A 20,773-nucleotide genomic window follows, 5' to 3' on the forward strand; every position below is an offset into this window, starting at 1 on the left:
TCGGTTCTTCATAAATCACTGAAAAAGTCATATTTTTATTTAATCAGGCATTGCTTTATGGGTTGTTTTTTGGTGGGGTGGTGGGAGTGGCCAGACAGTGCTTTGGTTTAAAAGGAATCTAAGCTGCTGAAGCATGAATGGCTTTTCAGTCATTTATCTGGCAATTATATCGATTATTTGAGGCCAGAAGGGATCATTACAATCGTCTTGTCTAGCCTCCTGCATTACACAGGCCATAACATTTCAGCCAGTTACCTCTGTTTGAACCTGTGTTTACACTGCACTAAATTCTTTTGGATCCTTTCAGTAATTACTGGCTTTTACTCTTCCTTTTCATCCAGCAGACCAATCCGTTATATCTTTACTTAGTTCATAGTATGTGTCATCATCCTAGAGACCACAGAATGACTTTGGATAGTATCATATTAAAAGGAAAGAAATGACTCATTCTTGCCACTAGCTCATCCATAAGAATTGATATAAAAAACGTCTCCCCCTCTAAACCACAGACATGCTGTCAGCAGTTGTTACTAAGCTACAACTGGCTCTAAAAAATAAGTTGAGTCAAATCATTATAATTGTGATGTTAATTTTGTTCGCCCTGCAGTGTTTCTGTGACAGGAAAATGAAGTGGAGTCTAAAAGATTCTTTTTACTTAGCGTGTCATAATTCAGAATTGGTAAGGGAGCATCAGACATGTTTTGCTACATTAACCAATCACATTGTTAGAAATAAAGTGATACTATCAGGGACGACAAGTACTGGAATAACGGCTGTCCTCTGATTTTTCTTGTCTTCCCCCCCTCATGGCACTGAGGGTAGGTGTAAAACAGGCGGCTCTCAGGCCTTTTTCCATTAGTTATGCTGCTGGAGGAGAGAGGGAATAAAGGGGGAAGTTGCCCCAGAGCATAGTGATTCAAAAAAGCCTGGGGCTCCCAGCCTCCACTACTGCAGGAGTGGTGGTGGCTGAAGTCCTGGACCCTTTAACTCACTGCCAGAGCACTGCACAGTGCACTCAGTGCTGAGGGCTGGCTTCTCCAGCTCCACCCCTTCTGCCTGAGACCCTGCCCCTCCCAGGAGCACGGAGCACCCACCCACCTTGGCCAGGGGCCCAGTGAATCTCTTGGCCCCTCTGCTCCTGCGTGTCAGCCCATGAAGACTGAATGTGGCTGACTGAAATTCATAACAATGATTGAATGAAAAATGGTGAAAATGGAAAACTATTTCCATTTCAGCGTTCACAGTGGTCTGTCTGTGAAGTATAAAAAAGGGACCAAACATTCTTTCTGTATTTTTTTTCCCTCAAAATTAAAAAAAATAAATATTTGGTGTTTTTTGCTCACTGAAAACCAGTTTTCATACTGCAAAGCTGACTTTTACTAAATGATTTTGATTAAAAAATGTCAATATAATTATAGACAAAAGTTGCAGAAAATGTTATGAAGAGGGCATTTTGCGGTTAAGGTTTTTTGAGGAATGTTTGAATTTTTTTGGGGGGAGGGATTAATTTTCAGAAGAAGAGAAATGTCTGTACAAAGAATTTTGACCCGTTCTCTTCAGAGCATTTAGCTGCTCTTCACCCATGTCCTGTGAAACTTCTGCTTGAAGTGGCGATTCGGTTACTGAGTGTGAGTATCTCCTGGAGTCAGTGGTATTCACTCCTGGGGTATTTCCCATAGAAACCTGATCTGTGCTAGGTGACACAGGTCAAGAGTGAGTTCAGTATCTGTAGAGCCACAAGGGGAGCTGAGGGGAACTGTGTCTTGCATAATAACTGTGGAGCAAAGAGGGGAAGGTTTCCCCAGGAGGTGGAGTGTCTGCTGAATTTGAACAGCCAGATACCGGGCAATAACAAGAGATCAAGGAAGAGCTATATGGCCCAGGGAGGCTTTGAAAGGCTGTTTTAATAGTGAGCTAGTATAGTGTGTATTGCTGTAGTGTGATCTACCTGGACTTGCTCTTTTGCAGCCCAGTATGAACCTTGTAGTGATTTCTATGTATCTACAGGTTGAACCTCCAAAATCCAGGATTCGCTGTTCCAGCAACATTGGACCACAGATGTTGCTGGATCAGAGAGCCCCAGAGCCAAGGAGTGCGAACCCTATCCCTGGGGAGCCCTGATTAGGCAGGAGAAAAGCAGGGCCACATGGCTGGGGAGCTCCATCCCTGGGGAGCCCTGGCTGAGTGGAGCAGCAGGAGCGAGGCAGCCAGCAAGTCCCATCCCCAGGGATCCCCAGTTGGGCTGGGGAGAAGTGGGGCCACAGTGGCTGGGGAGCTCTGTCTTGGGCAGCCCCAGCTGTCAGTGGCAGGGGACCGCCCCATATCCAGCAAATTCCCTCATTTGGGATGGATCAGGTCCAGAGGATGCTAGACAAGGGAGGTTCAATCTATTCCTATATAACATATCCCAATGCGCCTATTAATACTGTCTGTGAATGTTGCATAGGGTCTGTGACAAAATGAAGTAACAGCAAATTGGTGGGTCTTCGACCTGTTCAGCCCCAGCCAGTACATGCTGTGAACTTAAAGGAGGTGAATTGTGTTTAAAAAAAAAAAAAACCAACACCACCACACACCAAAACAAACCCCAAAACCCTGATCTGTGAAAGACAGTTTGGGAGAAGCTGTGATTGTCTTTAATGTTCCCTGGGGTTGCAGTGGTCAGAGTAGCTTTGCTGGCTCTGCTTGCACAAGGGATGAAGGGTGGTGTAATGAAGTCCCAATACTGAATTGTATGTGGACTGCAGAGAGAGGTGAATATGGGATTCTTGGACCTCCAGGGCCACCAGAGTCTGCAACATTTGTGTTTTTCTGTCTGAGAAGGCCTATTTATCTCCTGATGCATCTCTCTCTCTCCTTGTCCTGCTTGGACTGGCAGGCCTTTCTCCTCTCTTTCCTTCTCCATGTTGTGTACAAGGGTCATCCTCCAGGCCTTGGTCTCAATATCTGATTCACCAGGCTTGCAGCATCTCCTGGAAGTCCTCTTCTTTCTTCTCCTTATCAATTTTTCCATGGGTATGGCGGGGGGAGACCAAGAAGGCCAAAAAGGCAGCAAATGAAGATACAATGCACAGAAGTACCATTGACACACAAATCACAACTTAGGAGACCGTACTCGCTCCCTTTGATCCCCACTTGTTGTAAGCACTACATTCTCCCTTCTCCTTGGTACTGATATGGTACGCTGCCAGCCATGATGAGGGAGGCCCTCAAGTGGCGGGGAGACTGAGGAAATGAGGGACGTGGGGAGAGCTCGTTGGCATGTAGGGTAATGGCTCTGAATACTGGCACCTATTGTCCACAGGCAATGGTGATTTTAGCTCATATCTCACTCCTAGGGGGAACAGAGGCAGAGAGCGCACAGTTGCTGCTGGCGTCCTGATGCCACCCGGGCCCCCATATACCTCCAGTCTGTGTGTTGCAGTGGTGCCTTCTGGAGTAATGGCTGAAAGGCACAGGAAAGTGCCCTACCTGACAGAAGACATAAGGGACCCCCTCAAAGAAACCACCAACAGAGGATTGCATACTGCCTCCGTGAACGCTGCATTGAGGTCTCTGAGGATTCTTGGGATAGTCCAGTGCACCAAAAAAAACCCAAACCCTGTGCACCACAGGGCCCTTTCTGCCTAACTCTAGAGGGGGATGAAAAGCCGGCAGTGATGCTGCCTTGAGTGGTTGGTTGTACTGACTCTTCTGGCCTAGGTGAAAAAGAGTAAATCAGCAGATGTGCCCTCCTGCCACTGTGGGGGTTCCACCCCTGCCATTGCAAGACAAATGGCCTATTTAGCAAACGTTCCTTCCCTGGCATCGGGCTCTCCTGTGCTTAGGACAAGGTGGGTGGCAGTTGAGCTAGTGTGGAGCCATGGACCTGCTGCTTTTACGGGCGTTAGAACCATGTCCAGTCTCGCTGTGCTTCTCAATCCCCTGTCCCCACCAGTCATTCTCTTCCTCATCCACCTCCTCCTCGCTGTTTATGGCGGGGACCTGGGACTCGGGCTCCTTTGAAGTACCCCCAGGGCTTTTGGAGGTGGTATAGGGTTGCCAATCCTTCTAGTTTCATCAGGAGTCTCCCAGAATTAATCTCCCAGAGACTACTGCAGCTAACCCAGGAGATTTTAAACTGCTGAAATTCTGATGGCACAGCAGGGTTAAGGCAGGCTTCCCTTCTCAGAAGCAACTGGCATGTCCCTGCAACCCCTGATGGAGTAGACAGGTGGGCTCCACACACTGCTCACTCTGCTCCTGCCCCAGTCCCAGCTCTGCAGCTCCCATTGACTGGGAACGGTGACCAATGGGAGCTGGAGATGTGACGTCTGCAGGGAGGGGCAGCATGTGGCATCATATGCCCCCCAATGGGCCACAGGGACATGCCAGTAGCTTGTGGGAGCAACACGGGGCCAAGGCAGGCAATCCTGAAGCTTTGTTTTGTTCTCATTCAAAATGTTCATAAACAGTTTTGTTAGCTCTTTTCCACAGACCAGAAACAGAAAACGAGGTTCCTTTACTTGGATACAGCCATCATTGTCATCAACATATTTTACTGTAAATGGCATCATTTCATTGTGATTCCTGTTGGGAGTGCACTCCATTATTACGACATAGTACTTCGCTTTGCTGACACGTAAATGTGTTCTCGTCCTTGCCATAAGGACAATGAATTCACTTTGAATTGTTTTGCTGCAGTAACAATCCATAACATTTTAACAAACTACTCAACGTAGGTGCTCACTCATGATTTTGTATTGCCTGAGGAGCTATACCAAACCAAGGAAATGACCATTATGTTCAGTGAACAACTTATTTGATGAGCCCCAGAAAGCCAAATTATTCTTTTTCAAGGAAGAGGACAATTGAGGTCAGAAGCTCAAGTAGGTTCCTTTAATGCTGGGATTCTACATTAAATGCATGGACACAGAAAATCAATGCATTATTTTTCAGCTTGTGCCTGGACTCAACCTCTATCCATTTGGAGTAGGCCATAAAATGGCTGGATGGCTTTTCATGTTGCTTCAGAGCATCAGTTACATTACGACAGCAATTGTACCTGCAAAGCACAAGGAATGGCTTGGCACACTTGTCAAATCATTTGAAACAAAAACAAAATTCTTTGTTGGCTGATTTTGAATAAACCACTTAATGCTGATTCAGATTCTCACCATTCTTGAGCATAATTTGGCAGTATGACTCGGAGAAATATCGCTTCTGCTGAGTTTCTGGAAATGTCAGATCCTTGAGTTTTGCCTGGCCCATTCAAAATTACACGCCTGGCAGAATTTAGGATAGTCAGCTATAAAGCAGGATCTGGTGCATCGACTTGTGGTGTGCAGTTTTTCTCATCGCTGCTTCTGTCATCATGGAAGACTGAGTATTGTTGATTGTTTCTTTCCTTTTTCATATTAGTCACCGTTCATCATCACTCTCCTTTATGACACCAGGAAAACTGGATAAATCTACATCACTCTCCTCAGATTTCCATTCATTATATTCAGGTAAATCTGTAAATTCCTTAGTAATAGATCTTCCATCATTTACACTTCATTCCTCAATTTGTTCTGCAGCAGATTGAATGCTACTGTCGAAAGTCTGGTCTATGTTTATCTATTTTAAATATTTTCCCATCAAATTTGGACCTTGCTTCAAACAAGATTGCGACTTATTTTCTGTGTGGGGGAAACATATCATTAAGGAAAACAAAAATCTATTTTCCATAGTATTAAAAAATCATTAAACGTGGCAAAAGAAGTTGCAGTATTTCTTGTATATTGTTGCATAGATACAGTTTCAATGGATATCTGCAATCTCATTAAATATGTCCTTTATTAGTTGCTACTTACATGCCTCAAGTCTTAATACACACACAATTCCACAATAACACAAAGTTCACAGTTTCACAGACAAGCTTTCACTTCATTCTTATATATCTTGCTGACTGATTAGTGAGGAGCCACTCGTTACAGACACACAAGGGCAAAGCTGACAACATTCTAAGAACTTCAAGGAAAATGTAGTTTTCAACATCTGGAAGTTTTCATGAGATTCTAGAAAGGTCCAGAACATTCTAAGAGAGTGTGGAAAACACATTCATATACAGAATACCTGCAACATTTTATTTCCAAGATTCTATTTTCCCTTTTCTAGCTAACAATAAAACCAGAACCCCAGGTGATTGCCTAGCACATCTGGCCCTGCTTTCAAATCACTAAATATGGACCAATTTCAGGAATGCATTTTTTCAAGATTTTAGCCATTCTGCCTGCAGTCACTACCTTCTACCACATAGAGTAAAATTGTGGTTCGGATAGTCCTAAGAAAAGCACAAAATGCATACTTAATTTGCTGTTGGTAGGCACCATCTATATATAACAATTTATATGGAGAATGCAAAGATTTGTTTGCAATGGAAAATCTGTAATGCAATCCTCCACTGATTTGCATACATTTCACTGCAGCTGGCTCTCTGTTGTGACAGTGGAACCTACCTGCTGACAGATCTTGCTTTTAGAAGAGAGTCTATCATGGCTCTTGGCTTGTGGGCTATTCACTTCCTTCCTGGAATAACAAGATGGTTTTGTTGCACTTTGGCAAGAGTCATGTTGAGACAGGTGATGCATTAGGAGTTCTTGTCTGGGCTAATTGGGGGAGTTAGGATGTCTGTACAGTGGTGTTAAGATAAAACTTGTCTGGACTTTCCAGACAAGTCAAGTCAATCTTTAAAATTTTAAAAATGAAAGCTAATTTTGGAGCATGAGATCAGCAGGGAGATGGTGCAAACTGTGTAGAAGAATCTGATGCTTTTGGGTACAGGCATTTTGAAAATCTTGTGGCTATGTTGTGCAATGGGAGCAGCTTAGGAGTGGAATCCAGCATTGTCCAAATAAAGCAGCAACAATTAAATTAATAATGATAAAAATCAGGAAAGCAGATGAATAGAAAAATGTTTTGGGGACAATTTATATTTTAAGTCAGCAGGAAAGCTACGGGCACCCACATAGCCCCACAATATGCCAACATTTTTATGGCTGATGTAGAACGGTGCTTCCTCATCTCTCGTCTCCTAACATCCTTGCTCTACTTACACTATATTGACAACACCGTCATCATATGGACTCACGGGAAGGAGACCCTTTTCTCTCCATTCTGTTCATCTTGAGGAAGTGGGTTTTGCCCATGAAAGCTCGTGACACTGTACGTATATTTTTGGTAGTCTCTGAGGTGCTACAGGACTACTCATTATCTGTGAAGACAGTCACTGCACTGCATTGAGGAGGAGGATATACAAATAAAACAAATCAGAAAGGAATTCATCATTACAAATGTAATAGAATCTGTCTGAGATTTGCATTGCATCCCATCTCTCACAGCTGAATCTTCTATGTTCGGTAGCTGAAAACCTCACCTCTCTCACTTTCAGCTGTGATACAAAGGTAGGGCAGGGCAGGCCTTGCTAACAGGCGCCTGGCACGTCAGTCGGCATTTGTCTTTGGGACAATTTCTCTTGGCGCTTCAGAAGTTGGACAAGCTGTGGTGACAATACACAGAAACATGCTTTCTGCAATTATTATTGCTTTGATTGTTTTAGGAATTGAGCTCATTATAGGGAGTATAGCAAATGGACTGATGATTATTGTGAATTGCCTAGAATGGATCAGAAGCAGAAAACTGACCCGTTGTGACATGATCTTGACTAGTCTGGGCATCTCCAGATTTTTTCTACAGTGCATGATATTCATTAACAGTATCGTCCTTCAATTATGTCAAGATATAAATAGATCTTGTGATACTTTAAGTTATTTCTTTGTTGCTTGGATGTACCTAAGTACTCTCAGTCTCTGGTTTGCCACCTGGCTCAGTGTCTTCTACTGTGTGAAGATCGCCACATTCAGCCAGCCCCTTTTCCTCTGGCTGAGGCAGAAAATATCAGGGCTACTGCCACCGTTACTCCTGAGTTCCTTATTGGTTTCCTTGCTCACCTGCTTCCCTTCAGTCAATACTGTATATAGAAATAGTTCAATGAATAATCTGTCAGGAAACACCACAGTGGAATCTAAATGTGTGATTGATTTATTTTCTGGCCTGTCTATGTTCTCTACCATTGGATTTTATTCTCCCTTCATTATATTTATTGTTTCCTCTGCACTGTTAATCACTTCTCTGTGGAAACACAGCAAGAGGATGAGAAAAGCCATGAGCAGCTCTAAGGATACCATTACTGAGGCTCATGTCAGAGCAATTAAAGGACTGATCTCTTTCATTTTCTTCTACAGTTCATATTTTGCAGTACTAGTCATATTTTTGATAGAAATATTCAGGAACGACTTCAGCTTCTTGTTGTTGTGGGGAGTGATAATGGCTGCTTATCCCTCTGGGCACTCTGTTATCCTAGTGCTGGGGAATCCCAAACTGAAGAAGGTAGCAGTGAAGGCTTTGCACTATGCCCAGTGCAGGCTAAGAAATGAGGTTTCATAAAATTGCTTGTGATGACACTCCACAAAACCATCTCCTTTATCCTCTCTATTTATCACATATGTCCTAAAATCAGAAGATTTCCATCTTTCCTACTTGAGGATAGTGATAGAGGACTATGTTATAATTAAAACTATGATTCTTTTTTCTTAAATGTTTGTGAATTAATAACTCATGCAAATCAAGGGCAAACTACTATTGATTGTGAACTAGATTTCCAGAGACCGAGTAGTGGACAGCCCTTCAACTAGTAAAAATATCCAGTCATGCTGGGGTTCAAAGATGAAAGAGATGGACTGGATCCTCCATACCCAAACTTCAAGATAAGATCTTCCAAACCGAGTTGTCTGCAAGAACATTGAATGGTATTGATATGAAAAAAACGAGAATGTCACATTAACAATTAACACCAAAAGATGACCCAGGGAATCTACCCTGTTGTTATGAAAGGTACTCATGGCTGCTGACCGGTGAGTCTTGTCCTAAAGACAATCATAGACCTACTTAAAGAAAATCAATAGTTGTGCCAAACATTATTTCAGATTCTATAGAAGGAGCATTTAAGTCCTTTTACATAGTAGACACCCCCCCAAAGAGAAACTCTGCAAGGAACATATCTGGTCAGAGCTAAGATATGTTAGTTTAAGCTTCCTTGATTGCAAATCCAGGGGATAAGTTATTTGCTGCCTTTATGAGCTAGAGGCCCAAAGCCAAAAGAGCCTGGAAAAGCAGTTGTACGACACTGAGAGGAAGCAGAGACACAGAACTTGTTGGAGAGACTGACCTGGGGAATTTTGATCCGGGAAACTACCAGAAATGTTTTTTTTCTACTGCGTGACTTCCTATACACTTCTGTAAATAGAAAGATAACACTAAAAAAAATCGCTGAGTTCATATCTTCAGTTTCTTATTGTAATGGAAACAGACAATATTCAGGGCCATGCCAACTTAATTTTTCATGAAAATGGGGCAACATTGGCACTAGAGGAAGGAGAGAGCTCCCAAGGAGAGAAATTGTGAGCTGGTATTTTGCTGAGTCCATTGGGAACAGATAACAAAGGTGTTCACAGAAATCAAAGTGATTCAAGATCAAAGTGGGATTTAGCACTGGTCAAGAGAAATTAAAACAAGAGCTGGAGCTGTTCAAAAATCAACTAAAACAAGAGCGAGGGACATCTGAAGAGTATTTCAAGTAATATATTTGACTCCATTTGTAACCCATACAGGCCCAGCAGATAGAAATCAGTTTGTTCCAACTCAGGTAATGGAGAGAAACATTCTCTCCGAGTGAACAAATCTCTGTGACTCTTATTTGGCTCAGTTGAATGTCATATCCCCAAATGAATGTTTGGAAAGATGAAGCTAGAGGCAGCTTCCTGGCTGCTAATTTGAGTGGCCAGCTCTGATGGTGCTGGAGAATTTACACTGGAAAATAGAGCATATTGTCTGAATTCAGTATAAGCAGTTTGGAGCCAGTCATCAGATTGAGCTGAGCAGCCATAGCAGTCTTAGAAAAGAGAGGAAAGAAAAGACCCCAGAAAGAGGACCTAAGGAGACTTAGAATAGCCAGGTCCCAGGAGGATTACCAGGACAAATTAGTGGTGGACCAATTCATAAAAGCTCAGATGCCATTCGCCCTGCAGCTGAAAATCATGAATGTATAAGGGGAGCCATGGAATTCACAGGAATGGTGAACATGCTCAAACACACTAAAAAGTCTAGGGAACAGGGGATCTGAAACTCAGGCCTGTCTGGTCTCAAATAGAGACAGGGATGGGGAAACGGGTATCAATCCAAAAGTGAGGAAAACTAGGTTTGAGAAGTAGATTTCTGGGATTGCTCAAGACATCTGAATGACCACAGTAGTAGATTAGCCAATAATTTGTTTGGATTCCATTATGTAAAAATACTAGCAAATTCAGTGTTTTTGCCAATTCAGTCTGGAAATTTTCTTTAAAGATGTGGTTCCGGTGAAACAAATTCCTAGGAGGCAGTTGATTTGCTGTGAACAAGTGCTTCTATCTCCATGGAGTTTCTACTCCATGGAACAACACACCAGCTCTCCCGCAAGGAAAAGATCTGGACTGATCGAAACCTGCTTTGAGACCCAGCATCTCAGGGGAAATTTTAGTTAGTACATTTCTTGTGATTTCTGTCTGTTTACTGAATGTTTTGAACAACAAATGGTAAAATAAGGAATTTCAAGTAAAAAATGGAGGCTGGGTACCAATGGTCATCTCCCTTGACACTCACAGATTAGTAGAGTTTAGTGGAGCTCTGCTGCTATTGTAGAAACTGTGTGTATAAGAGCTCACCAATCACAGGAGCATTGCACAGGCTGAGTGAGAAAGCAAAACCACTTCAGTGGGCCACAGAGTGTGATTTAGCATTTCCAGAACTGAAAGGGATCCTTGTGACTGCTCCTCTTGTAGCATGTTCATGTGTGAAAACACCTTTCATATTGCGCACGGCTGCCAATGCTCACAGATTGGCAGTTGTGTGGACACTGGAATGTAAGAGCCATCTGGGAAGGTGCCAAGGGAACAGAATTTCAGCTTGGCTGTCCCAGAAACAGTGTTTGCAACTGTGGAAGCTAAGGCTGGAAGAATTGTGACATTAATGAATTCCCCATTAGGACAGAATAGGAGAACACAACTTAATGAATCCAAAGAAACTCTCGTGAAGTACTGAGTCTCAGTCCTGTAATACATTTAATCTTCTTTGTAACTGAAAGTGGTTTGAGTATTGGCCTGCTAAGCCCAGGGTTGTGAGTTCAATCCTTGAGGGGGCCATTTAGGGATCTGGGGCAAATGTGTCAGGGATGGTACTTGGCCCTGCCATGAGGGCAGGGGACTGGACTAGATGACCTCTCAAGGTCCCTTCCAGTTCTATGAGATGGTAATTGCTTGTATCCATCTGCATGCTAAACTCTGGTCAAAAGCTTAAGAAAAATAGTTGACCTGAAACGCCTTCTCATGTTCAGAGCTGTTGGTTGAATCATTCTGGCTCATTGCTGTGCTCACACGATGCATAGCGCCTCGATATAGCAGTAATGTCTGCTCACCTCATAAGAGCAAGGAAAAGAGCTTAGCTTGCCACTTCCTGCAGTGTTAGTGAAAGTTTAATAACAAAAGTGTCGTGGTTCTCAATAGTGATGCAGTGCATCCTGCAGATTAGGATTTGCACACACAAGGTTTCTTTGTATTTGACACCTTCAGTGAAGAAATGTGAATGATTTGCACAACATAGTACAGAAGAACACCAAGCACTTGCTCACTGGAGTGGCAAACATTGCAGGTTTCTCTGTGTAGTGCAGCTATTACATAGCAGATGGAGCCAAATGTCTGCTCCAATGAGCTCTCCGCTATGGAAGAGCACTTCAGGAGTTGATCTTGTTTGCATGGGCAACACCCATCCTGCTTAGGTGCTCTGTATGATGGGATTGCTTGCCCCAAATGATCACTTTTGGCTGGTGTTGGATCCCCATCGTCTTGTTGTTAGGGAAGAAGTAATAGACATTGTTTCTGGTGCAAGAAGACAGCCTACTGTGCACCAGCTGTGAGGCTTCCCCAGAGACAGCTGAAATCACTGAAGTATGCTAAGTGTGGGTGGGGATGAAGATATCAGGGTGGAGTGGCACAGCCAGCAGGGAGCCATGGATGGTTGCTGGCTAGAAGCAGCATGGCAACTGGTGAGGAGTGGCTTGGCTAACAGGATGACTGGCAAATGCCTGAGCAGCTGAGCTAGTAATATTTTTCTCCCTCTCCCTCCCTCCCTCCCCCCCTTTCCTTTTCCACCGAGGCTAGGAGGTGAACTCTGCACATGAATATTTGAACTCTGGGGCTCCACTGACCAAAGATAACAACTGAGAGTGGGGTGCAGAGAAGAAGCGGACATGTTAAAAGGACTTTTGGGCTGCTGGACCTAAAAATCTGACAGGAAAGGGCACTACCCAACTTAACTGGGATGGGCTGTTTGGATTCATGGTTTATGGGATTTTCCCAAATTAATGCGGAGTTAATTCCCTCGTTTTATTAAATTTTGTTTGCTACCCTCTGACTCTGTGCTTGTAAGAGGGGAAGTACTGTCTCTTAGAGGTGCCCAGGGGAATGGTGTGCATTTATCCCAGGTCACTGGGTGGAGGCTCAAGCTGGTATTATTGAAAATAAACCCATAGATACTGAACCCAGCCCTCTTTGCTGCCAACTGTCTGGCAGAAGGGTTATATACCAGAGGATATACCGAGTATTTCTACTGAAATTAGTGGTGTTAGTTTAGGTTTCCATTAATAACCGAAGCAGAATCTGTTTCAATGTCTCTACATGTAAGAGTTTATTGTTCTGCTGAAATGTGCACGGTTCATGAGTTTTCTGTTCTGTAACAGGCAGGCTGAGGAGGAGGGCAGAATGGAAAGAGCTCTGAGGGGCAGGATGGTGGATAGGGAAAAACAGGGACATGCTCAGAGGTTGGAATAATTTGACTAAAGCGTGTTCTCAGAATGAGAGCTTTGGAGTGTAAGAGGGATTCTGGCTTGGGGGGGGGGGGGGAGGAGAGGAGAGGTGTCAGGAGTAGAGCAGGAGGGGCTTATCTCAAGCAGCTCCCAGTCAGTGATGCAGCAGGGGTGCTAAGGAAGGTTTCCTGCCTCTCCTGGCACCCCAGATCATGTGCATCAGAGAAGCAGCCAGCAGCAGGTTTCCAGCCAATGGAAGTGCAGAGCCAGTGTTCAGGGCAGGGGCAGTGTGAGTAGCCTTGCGCTCTCTCCACTCCCACCTAGGAGCCAGGCCTATTGCCAGCTGCTTCTGGGGCATTCCACATCTGCGGTGCCAGGACGAGCAGGTAGCCTGCCTGAGCACCCCCACTGGTCACCTGATCACCCTGAAGCAATGAGCCCCAGTGTCTGACATTCCACTCTCCAGTGCTGGGTCACGACCCCTAGTTTGGAAACCACTGTACTAATGGAACAATATCATTTTCATGATGCTTTTTGTTCATAGTATCTTACTTATTGTCCTTTGCTCTGATGGCCGGAGATGTCTCCATGTGTCCCTTGGCTTCCTCTATCAAGTTTTTATAATTTCTAACTTTAAATTTATGTTCATTATCACCAGCTTCCCTTTTCTTCAATTTGTTACACATGCACACGTACACATTGTTTAATATATATTGCCTTCACTGCCTCTCTAATTCAGAATTCTTTTTTACCTAATATGACCTTCTTTCTTGGTTGCGTGATTTGTGGCTTTTTTGGCATCCTCATAAATTGTTCTTAAATTTTTCCAAATTATCATTCATATTTTTCTGATTAAATTCTTACTCCATGTTGATTGGGTTCATACTTGTTTTCAGATTTGTTAAACTGGCACTGTTAAAGCACTAGGTATATTACCAGTCTGGATTATATTCTATTTGCACGTGATCACTTGGACTTAAATTACCATTACATTTTAGTTCTATGATCAGTTAGACCATAAGAATGGCCATACAGGGTCAGACCAAAGGTCCATCTAGCCCAGTATCCTGTCTTCTGACAGTGGCCAATGCCAGGTGCCCTAGAGGGAATGAACAGAAATAACATGTTCCTAGCTTCTGTTAAACAGAGGCTAGGGACACTACCCCTGCCCATCCTGGCTAATAGCCATTGATGGACCTATCATCCATGAATTTATCTACCTCTTTTTTTTAAATATATAGTCTTGGCTTTCACAGTATCCTCTGGCAAAGAGTTCCACAGACTGACTGTGCATTGTGTGAAAAAAACCCTTCCTTTTGTTTAATTTAAACCTTCTGTCTACTAATTTCAGTTGGTGTTCCCTAGCTCTTGTGTTATGAGTAAATTACGCTTCCTTATTTACTTTCTTCACACCAGTCATGATTTTATAGATCTGTCAAATATCTCCTTAGTCAGCTCTTTTCCAAGCTAAAAAGTTTCTGTCTTGTTTATCTTTCCACCAAAGTGGTTCCATGCCACAAAAGTTTTTGTTTCCCTTTTCTGAACTTTTTCCAATTCCAATATATATTTTTGAGACGGGACACCCACATCTACATGCAATATTGAATATGTGGGTGTACAATGGATTTATATAGAGGCAGTATGATATTTCCAGTCTTGTTATCCTTCCCTTAATGATTTTTTAAATTCTGTTTGCTTTTTTGACTGCTGCTACCCATTGAGTGGATGTTTTCAGAGGAGTTCTTTATTTAAGATGTCTTACAAAGAATTCCTCTGCATCAGCTGCAAAGCATTTTGACTTAGGAAACTGTCATCTGTGTTTGGAAATTCAAACTATGTTTTAGTATTGGCAGAATGAGACCTACGGCATATGTCACTCAAATTAAAGGCCCCTGTGTTCAGGGTTTCCATCTCCACACAGTATAGATTGTGGTGTACGGAGCCAATCTTTCTTTTTCCCTAGTCGGATTTGGTGAATCTAGTGCATTATTTCTGGTAGTGTTTAGGAAGCAGGAAAGTTAATGCCAACAGCTGACCTAAACTCCATCTTGTTCCACGGTTTATTAACTTGAGAGAGAAAATAGGGTAGGTTGCATAGAAGGTAAATGTAACTCTTACTCTAATAGAAGAAAGCTTTTGGAGGGAAAAATATACTAGTCTTGACTTCAAAATTGTTCCTAATCACAACTGTAAGAGAGTCAAAATGGATGGTTCGTTAACCATGGTCCATGAAGTGATCAGTGTTAGAAACAGAAAGACGGGAGATTCTTTCTCAAATCATTGCTGCAACATGGATTAGCTTCCAGAATTAAAGTAAACAGCTTAATAAAACTTGAGGGTACGTCTAAACTACATGACTCCGTCGATGGAGCCATGTAAATTTGTTTTTTTGGCAAAGGCACATGAAGCCACGATTTAAATGATCGCGGCTTCATTTAAATTTACATGGCTGCCGCGCTGAGCCGACAAACAGCTGATCAGCTGTTTGTCCGCTCAGCGCGCTAGTCTGGACGCTCCCCTGCCGACATCAAAGCCCTTTGTCGGCAGCCCCATTATTCCTCGTGGGATGAGGTTTACCAGGGCTGCCGACAAAGGGCTTTGATGTCGGCAGGGGAGCGTCCAGACTAGCGTTCTGAGCCGACAAACAGCTGATCAGCTGTTTGTCGGCTCAGCACGGCAGCCATGTAAATTTAAATGAAGCCGCGATCATTTAAATCGCGGCTTCATTTGCCTTTGCCTATCTGTCTAATCTACATGGCTCCATCAACGGAGCCATGTAGTCTAGACACCGCCTGAGTGCCCTGACATTTGTATTAAGCTGTATAATTCAATACTGAAGCCAATATATGTTGCATAAATAATATGTTGCCTCAGTGCAAACTACATATTAATGCAGTGTTAAGGTTGACATTTCAACCTGAACATCAGGAAATTCAGTGTAAAGGTTTTCACCATACCAGTAACTCAATTTTACCAATGTAGAGATGGGTCAAAGCTGCAGCTGAGCATCACTGCCTTTGGGAAAGATTAAATACACTTGTAAGCGTCATTGCTCATTTCTACACATTACACTTTGGATTACTGTATGATGATCTACTGGACAGTGTCTAAGGAATGAGACAGAGTTACATTTTCCAGAACAATCATATTTAAATTTCTAACCGTTGTACACTTACATTTTCTAACTGACACTCTTGCAGTTTCCTTTTGTTCTTAAAAACTCAAAGGAAATGTGACAGGATGTGCACATCCCGCACTATGGGCAGAGGCAATCTCATCCCTTGCGCTATGCTCCAACTGCTGTGCAAGTATAAAGGAGAGCAGTCCAGCTCAGTTTGGCTTGACCACCAAAAGGGAAGGACATTTGGTGGGGGCTTCAGCTCAGGAGCCATTACATCCCTTTCTGGAAGGAGCCAGAGATTCTGAGACTCAGACCAGAGATCTGTTGCCAAAAGCTGATCAGCTGGAGTCAGGGTTCCAGAGAGTTACAATGACCAAGGAACCCAGAGACTCTGTGGCCATATGGACTGCAGCTTCAGGAAGCCCAGTAGGAAGTGACCTAAGGAGGTAGAATGAAAGTTCATTTTGTTAAAATGAAGTCCAGTCCAGCCGGTGATGTGATACAAAAATGTTAACCTGATTTTTAACCATTATTTCAAATGAAGGGTGACAATAATTCTGTCTACAATGATATACTGTACTTCATTTTGTACATTACAGATAATTCTATTGATTTCAATTTAAAAAAATTGTCACCCACATTCACTCGTTCTGCTGTTAATGAGATATTTGTGCCTATTTTGTAGACACGTCTTTCAGTCTGCGGATAAATGTTTAACAAGAACACATGGAGTGTCTTTCCAATGCTCAGTTGGTTGCAGTGTTTTCATTATGGTCTTTCCTGAAAATCCAAGTTTGCAGAATTACGTGGAATGCAATGGGAGGAAAGTTTTGTCGGCAAGGTCACTGGGATTTGGGTATTCACTTGTAAAAAAGTAAAAAAGGTAGAGTTTATTTCATGAAATTGTAACTTCAGAGCAACATCATTTGACAATTCCAGCAACTTGTCCTTTAATGATGGTAACAGGGAGGCCTCAGATTCTAGAGAGGCAAATGGATCACAATAAGGCCATTGCTTTCATTTCCATGGATTAGATTCTAATAGGAAATGTTCCTCAAATTTTTGGACTGTTGATTTTAGAGAGGAGGCCTCACATAAGAGAGGCAGACTGATATCTGTATTGTTTTGAATTGCCAGCACTACCAAAGATGGGAACATTTCATAACTGTCGTGCCCAACTCTTTCTATCCAGACTGAGCATTTTTTTTAAAGGACATGATTTTGTCGGCCAATACAAACACACTCTACATACCTCTCTGCATGGAGAGAATGAAAGGATTGAAGTGATCAAATTTATCTGCCAAAGACAGAAGTATGGCAGCCCATTGAAAATCTTGGAAGTATGCTGCCAGAGGTGGTTCTTCGGAGATAGAAAAGTTTCACACTCACGTTGCAGTTCATACACTTGGTTTAATATTTTTAGTTGTGTAAGAGTGAGTGATGACCTCATTTCTTCACACATTGTAGCAAAGATGCCAGAATTAAGTCTCTTTGCTTTCACAAAATTCTGAGGCAAGAGACTTTTATCTGTGGTTCAGTTCACTATTAAAAGGAAAATAACAATATACTTTTATCTTGCAGGAGAGCTGTGACAATCAATTCATTAATGTTTGTGCAGCCGTGAGATATTACTTGAGGAATGCCCATGAGGATATTAATAACTGAGTGCAGGGTTTGGATGGGGTACACTAAAAAAAAGATGTGGACATACATTATGATAACTGCTTTCATTCCCTTCATTCTGTGTATGTAATGTGGAAAAAATAATGTGCATCATGTAATTAAAAGGCTGTTGCATAATGCATACACACAGTGGGACAGAGCTAAGATTTCATGGGTATTTCTGAACTTTTCACTATTTAATTTTGCAACCTAACTTTCCTTTAACATTTCACAAGGAACACAATCTTGACATTTGCAGATGGGCTTTGATGAGGACTGTGTGATGTTCTACAGTACGAAATTGTTTCAACTTACTTTTAGGTGTCTAAATACAAACTAGAAACCTGATTTCAGGCATCCATTTTTTTCACGATCTTAACCATTGCACCTGCAGCCACTGCCTGCAAACCCCCTCCACCTCTACCCACAAAAAGTACAATTCTGATTCTAAAACTCCAAACAACAAGAAAAGAACATGTCACTTGCTGTTTGCTAGCACTACATCTACATAACAATTTATATGCAAAATACAAAGATTTGTTTGGTATAAATAATTTGCAATGCAACCCTACACTGATTTGCATCCATTTCACTGCAGCTAGGTCTCCATTGTGATTGAGGTACCTTCCTGCTGATAGAGCCTACTTTTAGAAGAGATGCTATCATGGCCTGTAGACTAGTCACATACTTCCTGGAATTATGAGAAGGTTTTCTTGCCCTTTGGCAGGAGTCATGCTAAGAGACAGAGCCAGGTGATGCATTAAGAGTTCTTGTCTGGACTAACTGGGGGAGTTAGGGCATTTGTGGATTGGCATTCAGAATAAATGTACCTGCACTTTCCAGGCAGATCACGTCAATCTTTAACTATTAAAACTGAAAACTAGCTTTGGAGCATGCTACCAGCAGGGAGCCAATGCAAACTATGTAGAAAAAAACTGATGCTTTTGAACACAGGCTTATGGAAATCTTGTGGCTGTGTTGTGCAATGGGAGCAACCTAGGAGTAGTATCCAGCATTGTCCCAACTAGAAGCCAGAATTAAACTGATACTAATAAAAATCAGGAAAGCAAATGAATAGAAAAATGTCCGTGAAGACAGTCAGGGAAGGGGATATACAAATAAAAGGCACCAGAAAGGAATACATCATTGCAAATGTAATAAAATCTGTCTGAGATTTGCATTGCATCCCAGCTCACACAGCTGAGTCTTCTGTGTTCAGTAGCTGAAAACCTCTCCCCTCTCACCTTCGGCTGTGATACAAAGGCAGAGCACTGCAGAGCAGATAAGCACCAGAAGTCAGTACTTCCGTGAGGCATTGGGACAATTTCTCTTGGAGCTTCAGAAGCTGGGCAACTTTGGTGACTACGCAGAGAAACATGTTTTTCATTTTTATTGCTTTGATCATTTTAGGAATGGAGCTCATTGTAGGGATGATAGCAAACGGACTGATGGTTGTTGTGAATTGCCTAGAGTGGATCAGAAGCAGAAATCTGAGCTATTGTGACATGATCCTGACTAGCTTGGGTATCTCCAGATTTTTCTTACAGTGCATGATAATCATTAATAGTGCCGTCTATCAAATGTTTTCTGAGGACAATGCATTTCTTGCTTTGATGGGAACCATCAATTTTGTCTCAAATTTTGTAAATACTCTCAGTCTCTGGTTCGCCACCTGGTTGAGTGTCTTCTACTGTGCAAAGATCGCCAACTTCAGCCAACCTCTCTTCTTCTGGCTAAAGTGTAAAATATTGGGGTTAATGCCACAGCTACTCATGGGAACCCTTCTGGTCTCCTTTGTCACCAGTCTTCCTTCAGTCAATTCCGTAAATAGAAAGTACATAAACAATTCAGTGACTTATCTATCAGGAAACACCACAGGGGAGTGGACATACTACGCTAACTTTTCTTCTGGACTTTTCGTTTTGTACATGCTTAGCCATTCCTTTCCCTTCATTATATTTATTGTTTCCTCTGCACTGTTAATCATGTCTCTGTGGAGACACACCAAAAGGATGGAAAAAAACACGGGCCGCTGCAGGGACACTGTTACTCAGGTTCATGTTAGAGCAATTCAAGGACAGCTTTCTTTTATTTTCTTCCACATTACTTATTTTGTGGCACAAGTAATATTATTCACGGGATTATTTTCCAACAGCCTCTCCAACGCGATGTGGTGTATTGCGATAATGGTTGCTTATCCCGCTGGGCATTCTGTTATCCTAGTTCTAAGTAATCCCAAACTGAAGAAGGTAGCAATGAGGGCTTTACATTGTGCCAGGTGCAGGCTGAGAGATGAGGTTTCATAAAGCTACTTATGATGAAACGCCTCAAAACCATCCATTTTTTCCTCTTTCTTGATTAAATAATTTTTCCCACTTCTCCAAACCCTAAAATAGATGACTTCCATTCAGAGCTTTGCTTCTTCAGCATAGTGGTAGAGGACTGTGTTATCATTAGGATGGCATAATTCTTTTTTCTTAAATGTTCATTTCTTAAATGTTTCATACTTCATGCAAGTCAAGAGCAAAATACTGTTGACTGTGAGCTAGATTACCTGAGATTGAGGAGCCCTGGAACTGGTACAAATATCTAGTCATTCAGAGGTCCTAAAATGAGCAATATGGACTGGAATCTTCATAGAATCATAGAAGATTAGAGTTGGAAATGACCTCAGGAGCAAGGGCACCATTTTGAGAGACCAGTGGGGACAGCAGCCATGTATACCAGGATCCTGTTTGTTTTTCTTCCTATTCCACTGACTATCAGGGAGTGAGGGGAAACCACACAGATATCATCTACGTGGTTTTTTAGTCTTTAAAGTGCTGCAAGACTATTTTTTCCTTTTTAAACTTTTCCAGTTGCAGACTAACTCGGCTACCCCTCTGAAGCATTTACACAGGTTTTGTGAATTACTTCTCTCCTCTTCCCCTCACCAGCCAGAAGTGAGAGAGCTTGTGTGCATGCGTGTTCTTTCCCATCGCTCCCTGTTACATATAGCAAAGGAAAAGTGGGAGAGAAGAATAACTTCTGTTTTAATTTTACATTTTGAATGTTGTTTGGATTTTAGCCAAACTGTT

At 42.4% G+C, this 20,773-nt stretch overlaps 2 protein-coding genes across 2 annotated transcripts; both read left to right on the plus strand.

The window, feature by feature from the left end:
- The first annotated feature begins 7,542 nt into the window (after positions 1–7,542).
- On the plus strand, positions 7,543–8,466 carry LOC142827526 (taste receptor type 2 member 7-like). Its single transcript, XM_075923129.2, has one exon. It carries the CDS (start codon positions 7,543–7,545, stop codon positions 8,464–8,466), a length of 924 nt encoding a protein of 307 aa, XP_075779244.2.
- Positions 8,467–19,072: 10,606 nt separating this feature from the next.
- LOC142827527 (taste receptor type 2 member 40-like) lies at positions 19,073–20,002 on the plus strand. Its single transcript, XM_075923130.2, has one exon. It carries the CDS (start codon positions 19,073–19,075, stop codon positions 20,000–20,002), a length of 930 nt encoding a protein of 309 aa, XP_075779245.2.
- The last annotated feature ends 771 nt before the right edge of the window (positions 20,003–20,773 follow it).

Source organism: Pelodiscus sinensis, chromosome 3 (genome assembly GCF_052426305.1).
Source record: "Pelodiscus sinensis isolate ZL-2025 chromosome 3, ASM5242630v1, whole genome shotgun sequence".
Taxonomy (NCBI): domain Eukaryota; kingdom Metazoa; phylum Chordata; order Testudines; family Trionychidae; genus Pelodiscus; species Pelodiscus sinensis.